Source organism: Chaetura pelagica, unplaced genomic scaffold (assembly GCF_000747805.2).
Source record: "Chaetura pelagica isolate M959 unplaced genomic scaffold, ChaPel_1.0 scaffold460, whole genome shotgun sequence".
Classification (NCBI taxonomy): Eukaryota; Metazoa; Chordata; class Aves; order Apodiformes; family Apodidae; genus Chaetura; species Chaetura pelagica.
This window is the reverse complement of record NW_009951926.1, coordinates 37652-57954: the sequence shown is the minus strand read 5'-3', so window position 1 is coordinate 57954 and position 20303 is coordinate 37652. Positions and strand designations below refer to the sequence as shown.

Sequence of the window (20303 nt, the reverse complement as noted above, 5' to 3'; positions counted from 1 at the left end):
TTATGGTATGGAATACTTCTGTTGGTCAGCTTGGGTCAACTGCCCTGGGTGTCTCTCCTCCTAGTCCTTGCACCTAGCTAACTCAAAACTGCTAAAGACCTTGATCACTGTGGAAACCTGCATATCATGGCTGGCCACAAACTAAGAAAAAGTGTCTTATCAACTTTGTTCTCACAGAATTGGGTGCTGCAGTCTTCTCAAAAATTGCAGCTTCCCTGAACAGATAATTGATTCTATAATTCTACCCTAGTGAAACCAGGACAGAGGTTCAGCTCCATCCTTGCCTTTGCTTTCCTGATCCCCTCCCTGCGCTTCCAGGCCATATCCCTATAATCTCCCCAGGATGTGTATCCCTGCCTCTACTACCTATGCATTTTGGTTTTGTGTTTTAGTTTGGCTAAGAGGTCTTGATTTAGCTAAGCTAGCCTCCTGCCTCTCCTGCTTGGCTTGCACATCAGGATCAAGAGCTTTTGCATCCTATGAAAAATGTCTCTGAATATCTCGCAGCTCTTGTTTGTTCCTTTATCTCTGAGGACAATTTCCCAAGGGATCCCACGCATTAATGCCCTAAGCAGCCAAAAGTTTGGTTTAGGGTCCTGACTCTACTTTTTACCCATCCTGTACCCCTCAAGATTCTATCAGGGCATGATCAAAGAGATTGTGACAATTTCTGCCAATAACATATCTACCCTGATACAGCTGAATTTGCTTGCAGTTTTCTAAGATGTACCTGATACTCTGCAGGATCAGATCACTGTCTGCAGGGAGTTTTATTAACGTATGGTTCTCCCTTTTGGGTTCTTGGTTATTGTGCAGACCTAAGGGGCTTTTGCACATTTAGATGACTCACTGTCTTGGAAATTTCTCTTTGTTTAAATCATTGGTTAATTATTTCAAGAATAGAAGTAAAATATCATATAACTGGAATTGGAGTATAGTTCACGGAAAGATTGTTTCCTTTGTAGATTGATGAGCACAGGATATGTGTTTGTGTACGAAAACGACCACTCAATAAAAAAGGTATGGCCATTTAAGTTTTTGCAGAATTTTTTCTCTAAAAAGCTGCTTCTGATAGTAGTATTATTTATACTAAAGAGATCTAGAAGTACTGGTCAAAGGTGAAACTCTTTTATACTAGACAATATGTGTGAGGGACGCAAAAAATTCATAGACTTATCATAACCTGGATAAAGATGGAGAGAAAAGTAATTTAACTGTCGCTATTTTATGGACGGGGAGAACTACTGTAATTTTTTCCCAAGGTGTTCTACGATATATTTAGTTGATCTGGGAATTAATTCTATTTAATCTCTTCAGTATTCTTCCATTGTGATAGGATCACCATTATTTTAAACTGTCCTTTGAGTGACCTCCTGTTCAGTGAGCTACCCAATTAAAACTTTTATACACATGTAATAATACATGTATATTTATACTTTCAAGTGCTCTTGAATCAGACATCAAGGAAACAATTCAGGTGCCTGAATGTTGGTGTCTTCTGACATGAAAGGTGCCCAAAGGTGTCCAAGACATCCTCGCAGGGCTGTTGGGTTACAGACAAACTGGAGACTTGTATCTCCTGGAGTGCTCAGGGCTGGGCAGGATACCCTAAGGCATATGAAATGGCACTAAACAACTATTTTTAAGTACTGGAATAATGCCTTAGTGACTTCTTTTTATGCACGAGTAGTATTACAACTTTTTTTCTTAGTGCATGTTGGTCAAACTGGAGTTCATATTAAAAAAAACCCACCACATTTAGGTTTTCAACTCCAGTTAAATCCCAATCTTTGTATGAAGTTCTTTATTTTCAGTGGGAAATTAAGAACTACAAATGCTTCTGATTGCAGCCTATCTGAATCCAGCACTAAAGTAAACTGACTTTCATTTTGAAAGATGGTTCTTTCCTTCTCTTTTTGTTACATTTTGTTTAGCTAAAGGACTCAAAGAACATCACTCTGACTCTGAAAAAAACATGGGATGCATTTATTATTTTTGTACTGTCAGAACTACACACTGAGGATTATCTGGAGTATATCCAGAGGAAAATGGGAGAATTGTATGGGAAAGGGAAAACATACATTAATGTCAGTATGTAGTTAATTTTCTTTTGTCTTATTTTATCCCTCAGTGTTGCTGCTTCTTCTTCTACCTTTTTTTATTATTTCTTTTTACTTTTTTATTATTCCCTGTACTTTTTCTTATATTAATCTGAAAGTAATGCATAATCTCAAAAATTGGTTGATTGAAACAATTTTGAACAACCTATGTAATAAGGGCATTCAATATTCAAGTCTAGTAGCAGTTCAGTTTCTCTTTTAGCATTGGAGGTTATCTTTAATAAAACATTACTTAAAAATGGGATACATTTGGGGAGAATGTTACATTCTACCTGCACTGAAGGTGAACAAAGTGGAATTGCAGTAAATTGCAGTAGATTATCATGAGGCATGAGTTGGTATTCAGAAGTGGGATTTGATTCTGTGTAAGTGTCATTAACATTTTCTGATTACAAGATAATTTTTAGAAAGGATTTTACCTTAGAAAAATTCTATATTAAAGATGTATACTTTAGATTCCAGGAGGAATACACAAATTAAAATGTCTGTGTGGAATGAAAACAATTATTTTATTTTTGAAAGCTGTGATCATATGACTATAACTTAAAGATTTTAGGGAAAATAAAAAGACAAAATTTTAAAATCAAGCAATAATGACTTTGCTATAATTCATGATCTTTATTTTTCTAATCAACTTTGTGCAACCTCTCTTTACTTTCACACTTGGTAGGATAGGATGACTAGACTTCCAAAATGAAATCTCTTACTTAGCATACTGTCTCTAGGTATCAGAAGCTGAAGTCCATTGTAGTGTTGTTCCCCAGAGGAGCTGTGTTATCTGAAATGTTATAAGAGTGTAAACAATGAAAACATGTAAAAAAATAGTGATGTGTTGCTACTTAAATATATATATTTCATTTATTTAATAGAAACTTTAATGAAAGAACTTGATGTAATAACAATTCCTAGTAAAGATGTTGTGATGGTACATGAACCAAAACAAAAGGTGGACTTAACGAGGTACCTAGAAAACCAAACTTTTCGTTTTGATTATGCCTTTGATGACACGGCTCCCAATGAAATGGTTTACAGGTATGTGTATATGCTTTTCTTTTCTGAATCTTTTTTCTCATGTATTTCCCATGCAATAACTGTGGGCTTACCTTGGTCATGGACTTTACTTCTATTCTCTGTTATCAGATATATATATATATATATACACCTACATTATTTTGCCTGTTTACTTTTGTTTTAGCTCTGTTTGTTGTGAATTTTTCATCTGCAATATCATCTCCACTTCTGTTGAACTGCTCTCAGTCCTCCTCCAAGCTCTGCCTTTCCAGGTTCTAGTGTGTATTGCCTCCTCAGGAGGCAAACAAAGCAGGAGAGGGTGGGGAAAGGGTACAGAGAGAGAAAGAGGTTACATTTTCTCTGTTGATGAGATAACTGAGCTAGTTTGGCTACTGGAACCAATCTAGACAATATAATGTGAAGGTTCATAGAGCTAATTTATCTTGCTCAAAATGCTGAATTTTTCTGACTTAAAAAAAACAGCAACAAAGACACACATACACCTTCAGCCCCAAGGTATTCAGATCTCCATTTTCTCCTGTATTCTGTTTCACTTCCACAGTTGGAACAATAATGCACACAGAGCTTTTAAAAACTTCTTTAGGAGTAGCTGTTTAGCTTGTACAAGTTGCTAAATGGATTAGATACAGTAGCAGGCAAGGTTAGACACCATGACAGGACATATTCTTGGTACACAGTCTAAATATTGTATAAATATTGTATATCATTATATACATTATATATAATTACATGTATATAATTACAATACATCATTATTAATGCAATTAGTATTGTATAATAAAATGTAAATCTAAATATTTTTGTGAGGAATATTGATATTAGAGAGGAATTTGATTAACATAATTTTCCTTATACTTAAAAAGTGCTCCCCATTAAGGAGTAGTGACAAACAAATATCTTAATTTTTGTTTTTAATCCAAAAGCTAGGAAGTAAAAGCTGGCATTGTATCCTGTTTGATGTTAGATGCTAACATCCTGTTAGTGGATAAGAGAAAATTCATAGTAAAAGAATTATTAAAAAGCCTTGAAAATGAAAACTTGTCTCTTATGCTTAATATAAGCAAGAAGAGAAGGGCAGCAAAGTAAAATTATAGAATCAATCATAAAATCATAGAATGCCAGGTTGGAAGGGACCTCAAAGATCATCTGGTCCAACCTTTCTAGGTACTATTATAGTTTATATGAGATGACTCGGCACCCTGTTAAGCCGAGACTTAAAACTGTCCAATGTGGAGGAATCTACCACTTCCCTTGGGAGACTATTCCAATATTTGATTGTCCTCATGGTGAAAAATGTAGCTTTTGTGTCCAATCAGAATCTCCCCAGGAGCAATGTGTGCCCATTACCCCTTGTCTTTTCCATGTGACTCCTTGTAAATAGGAAGTCTCGATCTTGGTAGCAACCTGTTACGGTTTGACTTGGGATCAGCAATTAAATTGGCAAAAATAATGCTCTCGATCCCCTCCCCCTCCAACCCAGGTAAAAAAGGAGAGAGAGAATGAAGGAGAGAGACTTCCATTGGGATCTGGCGACGACCATCTTGCCACTTGATTCCCAGGAACTGGATCTCTTTTGAAGGTCCCTTGACCTTGCTTCTTTTTACAGCAAAACTAGCATCCAGAAGAATTTGGATGATCTTTTTACCTTTCTTGAAGACTTCTTCTGGCATGACACCCCACACAATGCAGGTGCTCTGGAGCTCCACTCTTCTCCAGTGCAGGGTAAATCAGTCCATGGCAAATGGTGGAGCTGTGTTTCCACCCCTGGGGCAGTCAGTTCCGGGTGTACTGGACTCCCCGCCAGGTGAAAGCAAACTGTGGCCTGCACTCTGGTGCTAGAGGAATAGAGAAACAGTCATGAGCAGTGTCAATACTGCCATACTACCTGGCTGCTTTCGACTCCAGCTCATACTGAAGTTCTAGCATGTCTGGCACAGCAGCGCTGAGCAGTGGTGTAACCTCATTCAGGCCATGATAGTCCGCTGTCGGCCTCCACTCGCCATCAGGCTTTCACACTGGCCAGATAGGACTGTTGAAGGGTGAGTGAGTCCTACTGATCACTCCTTGGCTCTTCAATTGACAAATCAGCTTATGGATAGGGATCACTGAGTCCCTGTTGTTGCAATATTGTCGTCTATGCACCGTTGAAGTGGCAATTGGCACTTGCTGGTCTTCGACCTTCAGCAACCCCACTAGAGAAGGGTCATCTGAAAGGCCAGGCAAGGTACGCAGCTGTTCAGTGTCCTCAGTCTCTACAGCTGCTATACCAAAGGCCCACCGGTACCCTTTTGGGTCACGGAAGTATCCTTTCCTGAGATAGTCCATGCCAAGGATGTACGGAGCACCTGGACCAGTCACTATAGGGTGCATTTGCCACTCCTTACCAGTGAGGCTCACACCGGCCTCCACAACAGTCAGTTGCTGAGAGCCTCCCTTCACTCCAGCAGTAGTGATGGATTGTGTCCCTTTATGATTCAATGGCATTAGTGTGCACTGTGCACTAGTGTCTACCAGCCCTTTATACCTTTGTAGTTCTGGTGTGCCAGGCCACCGAATCCACACAGTCCAGTAAACTCGGTTGTCCCTCTCCTCCTCCTGGCTGGAGGCAGGACACCTCTAATGTTGAGCATTTGAGGTTGATGCACCATCCTGGTTGAAAGGCCAGTCGCTGGAGACTGGAGCAGCCTTCTTCCTGGAATGACCATCTTCTGCATTTGTTCTATTTTTTTATTTCTTGTATTGGTATCCGGTGAATAGTAGTGGGTTTATTGTCCCAGGTTCTCGTGTCCTCTTTATAATAATTACGTAAGAGACCCACAGGTGGCATCAAAGTGGGTCCTGTCTCTCTCGCTGCTGTCTTGTAGCAGGACGTCTCTTCTTAATGGCTGCAACTCAAGACCAGCTGTCTCTAGGGAGACACTTGTTTTCCTCCCCATCTGTTTGGCATCTTATTCTTCCTGTCAGTCGTTTGCTCAATGGCTGAGGTGTGGAACTGATGGAAATCAGAGATGATAGCTCCATACTGTCGTGCTTTCAAAACATCTCATGAAGGCGAATATATGGGCATGTGCTGCTGGTACAGCCTGCGCAAACCTCCGGAACATTTGTGTGTCCCACAGAACGCCATCAGGATTTGTAAGTCCACTGTTATAATAGATCACCTTTCGTGCAGCTAATTCTCTCAAATATGTGATGGCTTTCTCAAGAGCGGGTGTTCTGCTTCAGCGCCATTTGATGTCACCTCTATGGGGGTATTTCTCCCTCACAGCTGAAAGAAGTTTGTCCCACAGGGTGGTAGTTCCAATCTTACTACCAAGTGCTCTATCAATACCGGCATCTCTGACCAGGGATCCCAACTGCTTGGCTTCTCTCTCTTCCACTTTATAGGTTTCAGCCCCACTATCAAAGCATTGGAGCAACCAGTCAGTGCAGGTAAAGTCCTTTCTCACGAGGCACAGTTCCTTTAGAGAAGGTTGGACAAGATCATCGTTGTCATCTGATTGAGGAGGGCCTGCTTTCTTATCTGCTTGAGAAGGGTCTGCTCCTTTATCTGCTTGAGAATAGTCTGCTCCATCACTCTCTTCCTGGTCTTGTGAAAACTGTGGAGATTTCAGACAGGGATAAGGTCTGGGACCTTTCGTCTTTGGTTTACCCTTCATCACAGGATTAACCTTTACTCGTTTGGATTGAGTGGGAGTAGCCTTGGTCTTTGCAGCAGCAGCTGTGGTGGCAGCAGCCTTGCCTGTGGGGGAGTGGCAGTGAGTGGAACAACATCTCAGTCAACAGTACATTATAAATATTCAGCAGAAGTATTCCTACTGAAACAATGCTATTTAGACAAAGAACTGAGAGATTCAGCCTTAGAGCAAACAGAGATGTAAACCTGAACCTGCTACTGCCATTACCAACAGAGATGTTTCTGTACGTGAGGATTTGTACTGTTCACATACAGTGCCACCATACAGATCAGTATCAAGCACCCTGTTATCTCTAGATAGGTTATTACATGTCTGATTATGGCTATAGTCCTGTCAATAAACCATGAAACAGTCACAAGAGCAAGTACACAGAGCAGTATTATCCCAGCTGCATACCACATATACGACTGCACATTGAGAAAAAAGACCAGCAGAAACATTGCAGAAAGTGTCTGTCCTGTTTTCAACCCATCAGCATATTCAGCAGAAGCACTGCAGAATAGCTATCTCAGGGAATCCTCCCATCAGAGGTGAAATTTTAAACATTCACCAATTAGTGAGAATGTATAGCGTGGGCTTAAAATACAGCCCCACTTTATCGTGGCCAATAAATTATTGTCATGGTTTGACACAGGATTGGCAATTGAACCAGCAACAATAATGCTCTTGATCTCCTCCCCCTCCCACTCAGGTAGGGAAGGAGAGTATAAGGAGAGAGACTTCTACATTGAAAACTAAACTAGACAGCTTTAAATACTAATGATAAAAGAAAATATGTACAGTTATATACAAGTATGTGCAGGAATGTGGAAAAGCCCTGTTGCCTCTCCCTACCCCTAGCAATTCCCACAGCAGTCTCCTTAGCTGTGAACAGTTCCAAAATGTCCCGGACTGCTGCCGGAGATAGTGGCAGAGCAGACAGGAAATGAGGGTAGAGTTATGAGGGTCAGGAAGGCACAAGACTAGGGATCAACAGTGATGGATAGATGGAGTTCTCCCCAGATGCCGGCCATGAAGGGAAGAGAAGGGAATAAGAAGCAGGAAGGAAGCTGACTTCCATGATCACCTGACCTTACACCAAGCTTACGTAGATATATGGAGTGGAATACTTTGTGGTCTATTTTGCTGTCCGTCTAGTCCACTCCTCCCTATGGGAGGGTTGCAGATACCACTCTTCTGCTCCCTTGACATCTAGAGGCCACAGATACAAGTAGAGCAAAGTGGCCTTGAAGCCTCAGCAGTAACATAAACATTCCAGTGTTATCAGTCCACTAGCTGGAAAACTTGCTGCTAGTGAAAAGAGAGCTTTCTGAAGAAAAAAAAATATTAGTAAAAAGAAAATTGGCTTCATCCTGGCTTAAACCAGGACACAACCCTTCAAGTACTGGAACATGGTAATATGGTCTCCCCTAAGCCTTCTTGTCTCAAGGCTGAACAAACCCATTTTTCTCAGTCTTTCCTGACTTTCCTTCACTCCTCTGATCATCCTTCTGGCCCTTCTCTGGACCCTCTTCAGACTGTCTGCATCCTTTTTGTAGAGTGGGGACCAAAATTGAATGCAATAGTCCAGGTGTGGTCTGACAAGCACTGAGTAGAGCAGGATGATGACTTCTTTATCTCTGCTGATGATGCTCTTGTTGATGCAACCTAGCATCCTGTTGGCTTTCTTTGCCCCTGCAGCACTCTGTTCACTCATGTTGAGCCTGTTATCCGCCAAGACCCCCAGGTCCCTTTCCACAGGGCTGCTCTCCAGCCAGGTGGATCCCAGTCTGAACTATACTCCTGGGTTATGTGTTGCCAGGTGCGAGACCTTACACTTTTCCCAGTTGAACCTCATAAGGTTCCTGGTAGTTCACTCCTCCAATCTGTCCAGGTCATCCTGGAGGGTGGCTCTCCCTTCTGGAGTGTCAACCTCTCCACACATCTTGGTGTCACCAGCAAACTTCACCCCAAAATCCAGGTCATTTATGAAGATGTTAAACAGCATAGGGCCCAATATCGATCCCTGGGGGACCCCACTTGTGACCAGTTGCCAGTTTGAGGAGGAGCTATTTACTATCACCCTCTGGGTACAGTCTGTCAGCCAGCTCCCCACCCACTGCACAGACCACTTGTCAAGTCAGTAAGATGTCAGTTTCTCCAGGAGGATGCTGTGGGGGACCGTATCAAAAGCCTTGGAGAAGTCTAGGTAGACAATGTCAACCGCTTACCTTGCATCAACCGAGCGGGTTAATTTATCATAGAAGGTGATCAGGTTTGTCAAGCACGATTTGCCCCTGGTAAATCCATGTTGGCTTTTCCCAATCACGTGCTTCAATTGACTTGTGACTGTCCCCAGGAGGATTTGCCCCATAACATTTCTAGGGGCTGAAGTGAGACTAATGGGTCTATAATTACCTGGGTCCTCCTTTGAACCCTTCTTCTCGATGGGGGTGACATTGGCCTTCATCCAGTCCTCAGGGACGTCTCCTGATCTCCACGAGTTCTCAAAGATTATGGAGAGCGGTTTTGCAATGACACCAGCCAGCTCTCTCAACCCCTGTCACAGTTTGACTCAGGTCCGACAACAATGCTCTCGATCCCCCCTCCCCCCAACCCAGGTAGGGAAGGAGAGAGAGAAAAAGAGAGAGACTTGGCTGGATTGAAAACTAAACTACACAGCTTTAATTAAAACACTAATGAATGATACAAGAAAATATATACAATTATATCCAGATGTATTCAGGTGTGGGCAAAAGCCTCTCGCCTCCCCCCACCCCAGCAACTCCCACAGCACTTCCCTGAACTGGGAAGAGTCCCAAGGAATCCCGAAGCTGCTGCTGGAGAAAGCAGAGAGTTATGGGGGTCACGAGAGATCAAGCCTGAGGATCGACGGTGATGGATGAACAGAGTCCTCCCTGGACACCGGCCATGGACGGAAGAGAAGGGAAGAAGAAGAAGGAAGGAAGTTGTCTTCTGTGATCTCTGACCTTCCTCTGAGCTTACGTAGATATATGGAATGGAATATCTTTGGCCAATTTTGCTGTCCATCTAACTCAGCCTCCTACGGGGGGGTCACAGATCTCCCCATAGTGTCTGAGCTGGCAGAGTGCAGGTGCAGCCTTGAAGCCTCAGTAGTTAGAAAAACATTCCACTGTCTTATCAGCCTAGCAGAACACACTGTTGCTAGTTACAAGAAAGCTCACTGAAGGAAAAAAAATCAGTAAAAAGAAAAATTGGCTTCATCCTGGCTCAAACCAGGACAACACCCTAGGGTGCCCATCATTTTGTACAGGTCAGACTCCTGTAAGAGTTGACACACCAACTCTTCCTTCACTGACAGTGGGTCGGTGTCTGCATCAACCTGGACTTTTGTTCCTGTGGCCTGGGACCCAACAGCACTGGTAAAGACAGAAGTGAAGAAGGTATTGAGGATCTCTGCCTTTTCAGTTTTGTTGGTGACTAGTTCGCCTCTCCTGTTTAATAGCGGGCCAATATTATTCCTCTCTTTCTGCTTGCGGTTAACGCATCTGAAGAACCCTTTCTTGAAGTTTTTGACATCTCTGTTCAATGTCAGCTCAAGCTGAGCTTTTGCTTTCCTAACTGCATCTCTTCAAACCCTGGCAATGCCCTTGTAGTTTTCAACCAGTAACGTTCCACTTTTCCACTTCTGGAACATTTCCCTTTTGGTTCTGAGCAGACCCAGAAGCTCACAGTTAAGCCAAGGGGGTCTCTTGCTCCACCTACTTCCCTTGCCTTTAGAAGGGATGAACTGGTTTTGCTTATCAAGGAGAGTGTTCTTGAAAACCTCTGAGCACTCCTTTACTCATTAGCTGAAGTTTGCTCTTCAAAATCTAAAACCTTTTCCCTGGAATTAACCTTCATCGTGCTCAGCAGTATCCCAAACTTCACAATATTGTGGTCACTACAGCCAAGTCTGTCACTAACCAACATATTACAGAGCAGGTTTTCTTGGTTAGTGAGCAGCAAGTCAAGCTGTGCCCCATTCCTGGTTGGCACGTCCAACATTTGTGAGAAGAAGCAGTCTTCTACACATTCCAGGAAGTTGATAGGTCAACTGCAGTGTTGTTCTTCCAGCAGATGTCTGGGTAGTTAAAGTCTCCCATAAGGCCCAGGTTTTGTTGACCCAAAGCTTGCCTGAGCGACCTGAGTATCACTTCATTGGTCACATCGCCTTGATTTGGGGGTCGGTAACAGATGCCTACTGTAAGGTCTCCCTTGGAGATGACCCACAATTACCATAGTTTATTTCTATGGGTTCAAGTTTTTCCTTTACATGGAGTGTGACTCCTCCACCTCTTTTCTCCTGCCTGTCTTTACAAAACAGCCTATAGCCATCTATCACGATCCTCCAGTCATGTGAATTGCTAATTGCGCTACAGACGCGTCCTATGATATCATAAATATCTGACTGGGCATGGAGCTCCAGTTCCTCCTGTTTATTTCCCAGACTGCGTGCATTTGTATACATACACTTCAGGTGACTGATCTTTTAGTTCTCATTTAGGGAGACAGCTGAGGCACATTTTACACTATTCTGGTTGGCCTGGATTTTTTCCCCCATTGGTTGTAGTAGTGATGGTGATCACTGCCATTTTGGATCCCTCCCCCTGGTACTGGCATGCCACTCCCTTGCTCCTTTTTACTAAGCCCAGTTTTATCCCCACCCCCATTTGAGTCTAGTTTGAAGACCTTTCTATGAGTGCTCCTAGCTCCTGACCCAGGATCCTTTCCCCCTTCTTTTTAGTCTGTTTACACTGATGAAAGACTTCTAAACAACAAAGCTGTGCCCTTGGAAATTTCTGTCTCTAATGATTGTCTACTGGTAGCATCTTTTCTTACTTGTTACTGAAGAGCTGTGGGAGAGAGATCTAGGTGGTGAGATATGCCTCTTGCAATAGTTTTCCTCCTGCCTAACAACCAGTTCTTGTCATCTTCCTCCTTCCTGTAATTTGTCTTTGTGACCATAGTGTTTAAATACAAGGGCTGGTTTTGACATACTATGTTGGTTTAGCACTGAGTTTCTTCTGGATAATTTTTATCAGTTACATAATAAATTAATAGTAATATGGGAAAATATTGAATGATGCTTGTATTCATACTGAAACTGTAAATCTCTAGTCTGTGTAGCAATACAGGCTTTTTCCTTCTCCCTCATATGGCACAGTAATGATTATTACATGAAGAATAATCTGCTTCAAGGCCTCCTGTAATAACAAAATTACAAGGAAGATATGTATCGTCATCTGCTCTCAACAGAACTATAAGGGTCACAATGGGGGGAAAAAATGTATGACAAGTTACTCCAGTTGTCTTCAGTATGCTAAAATCACTCACTATACTTCCGTACTGAAAAACGTTATTGAGAAATGGACTACTCTTTTAAAATTATTATTATTTTGCTTAATCTGTATTTAAGTATTTTTGAATCCATGAGCCACAACACTGAGTTGCTTTTTTTCTTTAGTATTAAAAAACACATACTAATGTAAATGGGTATGCCTTTTGAAATTTAAAGGAGAATCAGAGTTTATATTTCTGAAGGATTGATTAATGGAATGTGCTTCTTAGGTGGATAGGTGTCTTGACATTTATATTTAAATATAAAAAGAACAAACACTGAAATATCCTCTTGAGGACATCCTCCTTCCTTTGTTTGAAGGAAGCAAAAAAGAAAGACTAAGGCTGATCAGGAATCATATAGTACATTTTTTATGAAAATTGGCGATTCGGTTAAACTTAGATTTTTTGCATAACCCTTGGTTGCTGGGTAGGCTTGGTCCTACCTATATTATTTTTATAAATGGTCTTGTATTTGTTCCAAAGTGGAATGAAAAGAGATTGTAACACCTCAATGTTTCTGTAAACAATCATTTATGATTCTGTCACTAAACATATTTCATGTGTAAATACCTGGAAAAAGTTTAGAAAGAGAGACTTTTGCAGAGAATCTTATCTCCATCACCTAGTGGAGGTAACCCTCCATAAGGTTACCCTTTGCTTTTCAAGTTTTTAATGAAGTGATGGTGATAAGTAGCTGAAGTAGGAGCAATAACTAAAATTTTAAAAGTAAAAATTAATTCTCTGAAATAGAAAAATTACACTTTAGAGACTATTTTTGACACATTAAATAATACTTAAGGGATAACTGGATTTTTCCATTTTCATGAGCTTGGGTATACATTTTCTTGAGTCTTTTCTCGCCATAAATATGTTCTCAAAATAGTAAACCTGCAATGTTTTGGCCACCTGTCTTCTAAACTTAATCTTGGAAGGTCATTGAGGGGAAAAAATCCCCCCACAAAACAAAACTATAGTAGAATTTTTGTTTTTGCAAAATCTAAATATTTATCTGCTGCACTGTCCTATTTCTGTATCTTCTAATGCTGTCTTCTTTAGGGAGCTCCAAACACTATGTAGTAGGCTGTGCCGTGTTGTGTCATTAAAACAAGGACAATTTTTTTTCTCAGGGTTTGAAGGAGGATAATATCGTTTTAAAATAAATGAGAGACACCTTGTAGCTTTTGTTTAGTTGTTTAGGATATTAATGCCTTAGAGCTGGTAGCCTCTTTAGTTCAGGAATTAATGTGGAGATGTCCTTTGGCCTCTCAAAGTACAGAACCAGTTTTGTCACTTCTGGCCTTAAAATGTATAGTGTCCTTGTAGTATTGTAGCATTTTAAAGTAATTAATTTTCTTAAGTACTGTTGTTTTTTGCATTTAAGGTTTACAGCTCGACCATTAGTGGAGACCATATTTGAAAGGGGAATGGCCACTTGTTTTGCTTATGGACAAACAGGCAGTGGAAAAACCCATGTAAGTATTTCTTCTACATGTCAGCAATACACTTCCTTTTATGTACAATACACTGATAAATCCTAATAAGTACCAAATATGTAAGTTACAGTTCTGTGATCTTTATAGTGTATTTTTGGTCTTTTTTTCTTTTGTAATTTAGACTATGGGTGGTGACTTTTCAGGAAAGAACCAGGATTGTTCTAAAGGAATATATGCACTTGCAGGTGAGACTTTATTATTCTGTTGGCTTTTTGAAAATTAGTTAAGGTCAATACATTTCTACTTCCTGTTGTACAAACATAAGGGTTTATATATTTTGTATTACAGCGGAGCTTTGGCAACATTAAAATTGTTCCTAGGTGTGTAGTCTTTACACAGTAAAGAAAATAAAACTTAAAAAATATAAGAAATATAAATTATTATTAATTTACTTTACAATTTTGGGGTCTTCTGCATCTTCCAATGTAATATGGCACTTTAAACAGCAGTGATTTTACTTGATTGACTGACCCTATCTGTTACACTTGCAAAATATGAGAGATGCTATAAAATATACTGTTACGCATTAATGAGTCTTCACTAAATGGAAATACATAACTAGATTTCTTTTTATTTTGGAAATGTATACACAGCTCGAGATGTCTTTTTAATGCTAAAGAAGCCAAACTATAAGAAGCTAGAACTTCAAGTATATGCAACATTTTTTGAGATCTACAGTGGTAAGGTAAATACCTGATCTTTTTCTGAGGAAGGTGGAATTTCTCTTTCATAAACACCATTGTGAGATTGTCACATAAAAGATTTTTTTTCCTTTTTGTACCAAAAGCTTTATTACGAATAATTCTTTACACTTCCCCTCCAATCATGTTTGTGCATGGAATGTTTTGCATATTTTGATACACGATTTGAAGCAAAAATGTCTTTTAATGCTACTCTTTAACTGTTCTGTTCCCCCCCCCCCCCCCCCCCCCAAGGTTTTTGACTTGTTGAACAGGAAGACAAAATTAAGAGTGTTAGAAGATGGTAAACAGCAAGTCCAGGTGGTGGGATTACAGGAATGTGAAGTCAAATGTGTTGAAGATGTTCTTAAGCTTATTGACATAGGCAACAGCTGCAGGTATCTCCTATAGCTTCCACTAATTTTTCATTGTAAATTAAAGAATAAGAACAAGATTATTTTGGTGTCTCTTCATAGTGATGGCTTTTTAGTATGCAGTGTTATTTTTTATAATGTTGGCTGCAAGTAAGGAATCTGCCTATCTTTTGAATAAAGATAGTTTAGAGTTTCTCTGCTAGAGAGAACTACGAACTGATTTTTCTACAGGAAGTGAATTGCATGCTCTATTATAACCATTTTACTGACTTAAATTCGCATAATTTATAGTCTGGAATACTGCTAGAGTCTTCAGTTCTAAAAGACCTTGATATTTAGTGAAAGAAGTTAAGTATAACTTTTAAAATTTTTTGTTAAGATTCAGCTTTATTATTTTTAAAATTAGCCTTGTCTGTAGACTGTTGCCTGGTCAGATAAAAATGCCATGGGCAGCATTTTACATGTAAGCTCTGATGGTCTGAAATCTTTGGAGATATGTTTATTCATGCTTTTAAGAGGGAGGTAAAGTGTTACTAACATTCCATTTCTGTTTGAAGAATTCGAAAATTAGGTATATTTTACTATATACATCAAATTATTAGGGTAAATACAGGACTCTGCCCTGAAAAGGCTGATGTTCTGAGGGTAGTGTGTTTAACATGTTTGGTCCTTCACCAGTTCATATGTCCTTCCTTTCCTTCCTTTTGTTAAAGGACATCTGGCCAGACATCTGCAAATGCACACTCATCTCGAAGCCATGCAGTGTTTCAGATTATTCTCAGAAGAAAAGGGAAATTGCATGGTAAATTTTCTCTGATTGATTTGGCTGGCAATGAAAGAGGAGCAGATACTTCCAGTGCAGATAGGCAGACACGACTGGAAGGTGCCGAAATTAACAAGAGCCTTTTAGCACTCAAGGTAACTGAAATGTTTCCACTGTCGGTGTAAACCTTCTACATATAATAACAATGACTATTAAAATGAGTGTTTTTGCAGACTTTGCTTGTCTACATTGTCTACTGATGTGACAGGTAAAATAACATACTGATTTTTCCTTTAAATGCCTGAAAAAACACTTGGTAATTATCAAGTAGAAACATTGCAGAAAAACTGTGCTATAATCAGCTTTCAAGTAGTTTTAAGGAAAACCCCAAACATCCCCAGTAGTTGAATTTGAACACTTCTGATTTACACCTAAAATGAGAGATTACTTACTTTGGTACTCAAGGTCTGAAATACTAACTGGAAATATTCTTGCTGATCTCAGTGTATATATATATTTTTAAAGAAAAGATAAAAAACAAAACTACCTTTATGGCAGATGTATATACCACTGTTAATTAATCAACTAAATAAGAAAGCAGCACAACAGCACTATATCTGGAAAGAATTAAGAAATAAATTAAAATAAACCTTGAAAGTTGGAATCCACTTTTGACTATTCTTTATAGCAAATTGTCTGATACAATCACTTTTCCTACATAATTCCAGAACACATCAAGAGAGCTAAGAAATATTATTTAAATACTCAATTTTTTTTTGTTTTATAACGCTCAAAAGAAGTTCAGTTTAAATAGGAAAGTAATCTTTTGTCTCAGTTTGGGGAAACTGTAGTTTTGAATGGCCCAAAACTTCTCTCTCTTGTTAGTTAGCTTTGCTTAGATTTACTACTCTGCACTAGCACTGAGGTTTTATATAAATAATCTAAACCTGAAAATCCTGGTGCTTATTTTAATACCACTATAAACTTGGGAGAAGACTCTAAGCGGATCTCACAAAAAACCCACAGAATTGTATGTCATGTTGAAAAACTGGAAGCAGCAGTTCTTAAATGGTGGCTTGTTTTGATTTAGTATAAAAAAAAATAATGCAAACAACCTGTTCAGATTTTTGGTACAGGAAATTATTTCTGTAATGTCTCTACATGGAAGTAGTGTAGTCATAGAATCATAGAATCATTAAGGTTGGAAGGGACCTTAAAGATCATCAAGTTCCAACCCCCCTGACATGAGCAGGGAACCCTACCACTAGACCAGGTTGCACAAAACCTCATCCAACCTGGCCTTAAAAACCTCCAAGGATGGGGCATTGTCATGGTTTGGGCCCAACATGACAACAAAGGAACAGCCACATGGCCACTCAGTTTTATTCTGAGCCCATTTAGTTCTGTTTTATGCTGTTTCACAGTTACAATGCTTTCTTGGATTATTATCCCACAGTTTCTAGCCTGGCTTTTGAAAGAAGCTGTTTCTAGGAAATTTCAGAAGGCCACAAGGATATGGCTGCAGTTGGGGGATTAGGTGAACTGCTGTAGAACTAACTATTCATGTAACACAAAAGCCATTCCATCTGTTATTCCTGTTAAAAGCAAAGTTGGAATATGAAAATATTTTGATGTAGGGTTGTTTGAAGAAGTTCTGTGTGTAAACATGTTAAAACTGTACCAAGGAAGATCTGAATCTCAAGAGATATCTGTATACAAAGTATTAAGGCAAAGCCAGAACCTGGAATTAATGGTCAAAATATGACAACAACAAAACAGAAATTTAAACTTTCTCTATGTAAGAAGTATTTTATTAGCTGATGTCAGAACTCTGAGTGGGCAGAAGTGATGTTTAGATTAGTATGATCTTGATTTGCACTGTTAAACTTAGTTGCTGCTGTAACTTCTATAGTAATTTCTTAATATTTACTTCTGTACAGTATTCCTCTTTGGAACTCTCTAACCAATTGCAAATATTAGTTCAGCTCCATATCCTTCTTGTGAGTGAAAGGGGAGAAGTTATCCCTGTTTTTTCACATGAAGAATATTTTAAAACAGGGAATTACTTACATTTTTAAGTGTCTTCCAATACTGAATACATCAGTGCTGAGCTATACTTACTAGATTTGTGACCTGTAGAAGCTTTCAGAAAGTTTAGGCACCAGTGTTTTCTTCTGATCTGTAAAGAGAGTCAGTGCTAGAACCAGAATCAAAGCTACTGCTTTTAACTAATAGAGTTAAGGTGAGTCACTGTCCACACTTCTTCTGCTGGCATAGGCTGTAAATCATTCAGGCTTTTGCAGCTCATAGTCAGAAATAGTCATTAGTCTGGAGATGTAATATCTATACTGAATTTGTTGTTGTTGGACACAATATATGTAAACACTTTGAATAAGATTCAAAAAACTTTTAGATTCCTCAGTCCTTTTTAAGTTCCTACCTCTCTACTGAACTTAATGAGAGGTAAAAGCCTAACACTTCTTGAATTCAAGCTTTAATAGTAAATTTTAATGATATTTTAGAGGATAGCAGCATAACAAAGGCATATATTTTCTGATTTTGAATTGCATTTGTATTAGGTATTTTTCTTTAACATGGATTGAATAAATATAAATTTGTTTGTTCTTTCAGGAGTGCATTAGAGCCTTAGGCCGAAATAAACCTCATACACCATTCAGAGCAAGTAAACTTACTCAGGTGCTAAGAGATTCATTCATAGGAGAAAACTCCCGTACCTGTATGGTAAGTTTATTTAGTTAACTGTATGTTTTAACAATTGCAAAGAAAAAAGAAGGATGTAGGATCTTATGTTTAAAACTGGTCACTTCCTACTGGCAATATGTTAGACTTAATATATTAACTGACATGAGTCTTTCAGCAGAGATATTTCCAATAACCTGCACCCTTCCCACTTTTTATAGGCCTTTTTATTGCTTGTTCTAGTTTTATAGCTACTCACCTAGATAGAAGCATTTATAGCTTGTGGTTTTGTTTGTTTGTTTTAATAATGCCTTAATTATATGAGACTATTGTTTGTTGAATCAGAATTTTGGAAAAGGTGGAGTACACTGGAAATTTGCAGAAGGCAAAGGCAGGTGGGATGGCATTAGGGTGCACTGTGCACCAGTGTCCACCAGGGCTTTATACCTGTGTGGTTCTAATAAGCTAGGCAACCGAATCCATATAGTCCAGTAAATGCGGTTGTCCCTCTCCTCCCCCTGGATGGAGGCAGGGGGGAACCTCTAATATTGAGCATTAAAGGTTGATGCACCATCCTGGGTGCTGACTGGTGCAGCCTTCTTCTTGGAAGAACCATCTCCTGCCTTTGTTCTATTTGGTAGCTCATGCATGCATATCTGGAGAATACCAGTGGGTTTCTTGTCCCAGATCCTCATGTCCTCTTTAAAATAATTTTGTAAGAGGGATCACAGGTGGCGTCACAGTGGGTCCTGTCTCTCTCGCTGCTGTCTCGTAGCAGGACGTCTCTTCTTAATGGCTGCAACACGTGACCAATCATCTATAGGGAGATACTAGGGGTTAATTCCCCATCTGTTCAGCATCTTATTCTTTCTGTCAGTCATTTGTTCAATGGCTGAGGTGTGGAACTAATCAGAATCAGAGATTATATCTCCATACTGTTGTGCTCTGAAAGCCACTTAATGCACAGTTGGTCTTGCATCCCATGAAGGAGAATATATGGGCATGCGCTGCTGGTACAGCCTGAACAAACCTCCGGAACATTTGTGTGTCGCGCTCAACATCATCAGGATTTGTGAGTCCATCTTTATCATAGATCACCTCTCGCACAGCAATCTCTCTCAAGTAGGTGATGGCTTTCTCAAGAGTGGGTGTTCTGCTTCGACGCCATTCGATGTCACCCTTGTGGGGGTATCTCTCCTTCACAGCTGAAAGAAGTCGGTCCCACAGGGTGGTAGTTCCTGTCTTGCTACTAAGTGCTCTGTCAATACCAGCATCTCTGGCCAGGGATTCCAACTGCTTGGATTCTCTCTTGTCCATGTTATAAGTTTCAGCCCCACTATCAAAGCCTCGGAGCAGCCAAGGAAGAATTCCCTCACCGTCAATGTGGGTGAAGTCCTTTCTCATGAGGCACAGTTCCTTCATAGAGAAAGGCTGGACAAGATCATAATCGCCATCTGATTGAGGAGGGCCTGCTCCTTTATTTGTTTGAGAGGTACCTACCCTGATTTGGAATTGTCTGCTTCCTCAGTGTCAGTCTCTATCGTTGCTTGAAGAAACTCTGAATGTCTCAGGAAGAAGCGTTTTGCCTTTGCTTTGCTCCTGGTCACAGGATTAACTCTTCCTCACTTGATTCAAATGGAAGTGGATTTAGTCTTTGCAGAAGCAGCTGTTTTTATAGCAGTATCAGTGATGGCATCAGCAGCAGTGGTGGTGGCAGCATCATGGGTAGCAGCAGCATTGTCTGTGGGGGATTGGCAGTGAGCAGAGCAACATCTCACCCTATGCATCCAAAATACATTCTAAACACTCAGCAGTATCTGACTGTTCCGTAACTGTACGCATACAGTGCCCCCATAAAGATCAGTATCACAGCCCCTAGGATCACTGGGCTGGTAATTATACAGTTGATTATGGCTATAGTATGCTCTTGGCTGTTGTCACAGTTTGACTCAGGTCCCACAACAATGCTCTCGATCCCCTCCCCCCCCACCCAGGTAGGGAAGGAGAGAGAGAAAAAGAGAGAGACTTGACTGGATTGAAAACTAAACTACACAGCTTTAATTAAAACACTAATGAATGATACAAGAAAATATATACAAT

The 20303-nt window shown here is 39.9% G+C and overlaps 1 protein-coding gene across 3 annotated transcripts in view; it reads left to right on the top strand.

Moving 5' to 3' along the window:
- The window catches only part of LOC104387531 (kinesin-like protein KIF2A), a 68312-nt gene that overhangs the window by 23764 nt on the left and 24245 nt on the right, over positions 1 to 20303 (top strand). For all 3 annotated transcript variants that reach the window (XM_009996305.1, XM_009996321.1, XM_009996313.1), the window contains exons 7-14: positions 966 to 1020; positions 2990 to 3152; positions 13575 to 13665; positions 13808 to 13871; positions 14280 to 14371; positions 14622 to 14764; positions 15454 to 15658; positions 18135 to 18245. In XM_009996305.1, the coding sequence (XP_009994607.1) occupies positions 966 to 1020; positions 2990 to 3152; positions 13575 to 13665; positions 13808 to 13871; positions 14280 to 14371; positions 14622 to 14764; positions 15454 to 15658; positions 18135 to 18245 (924 nt within the window). The remainder of the gene's footprint in view (positions 1 to 965; positions 1021 to 2989; positions 3153 to 13574; positions 13666 to 13807; positions 13872 to 14279; positions 14372 to 14621; positions 14765 to 15453; positions 15659 to 18134; positions 18246 to 20303) is intronic.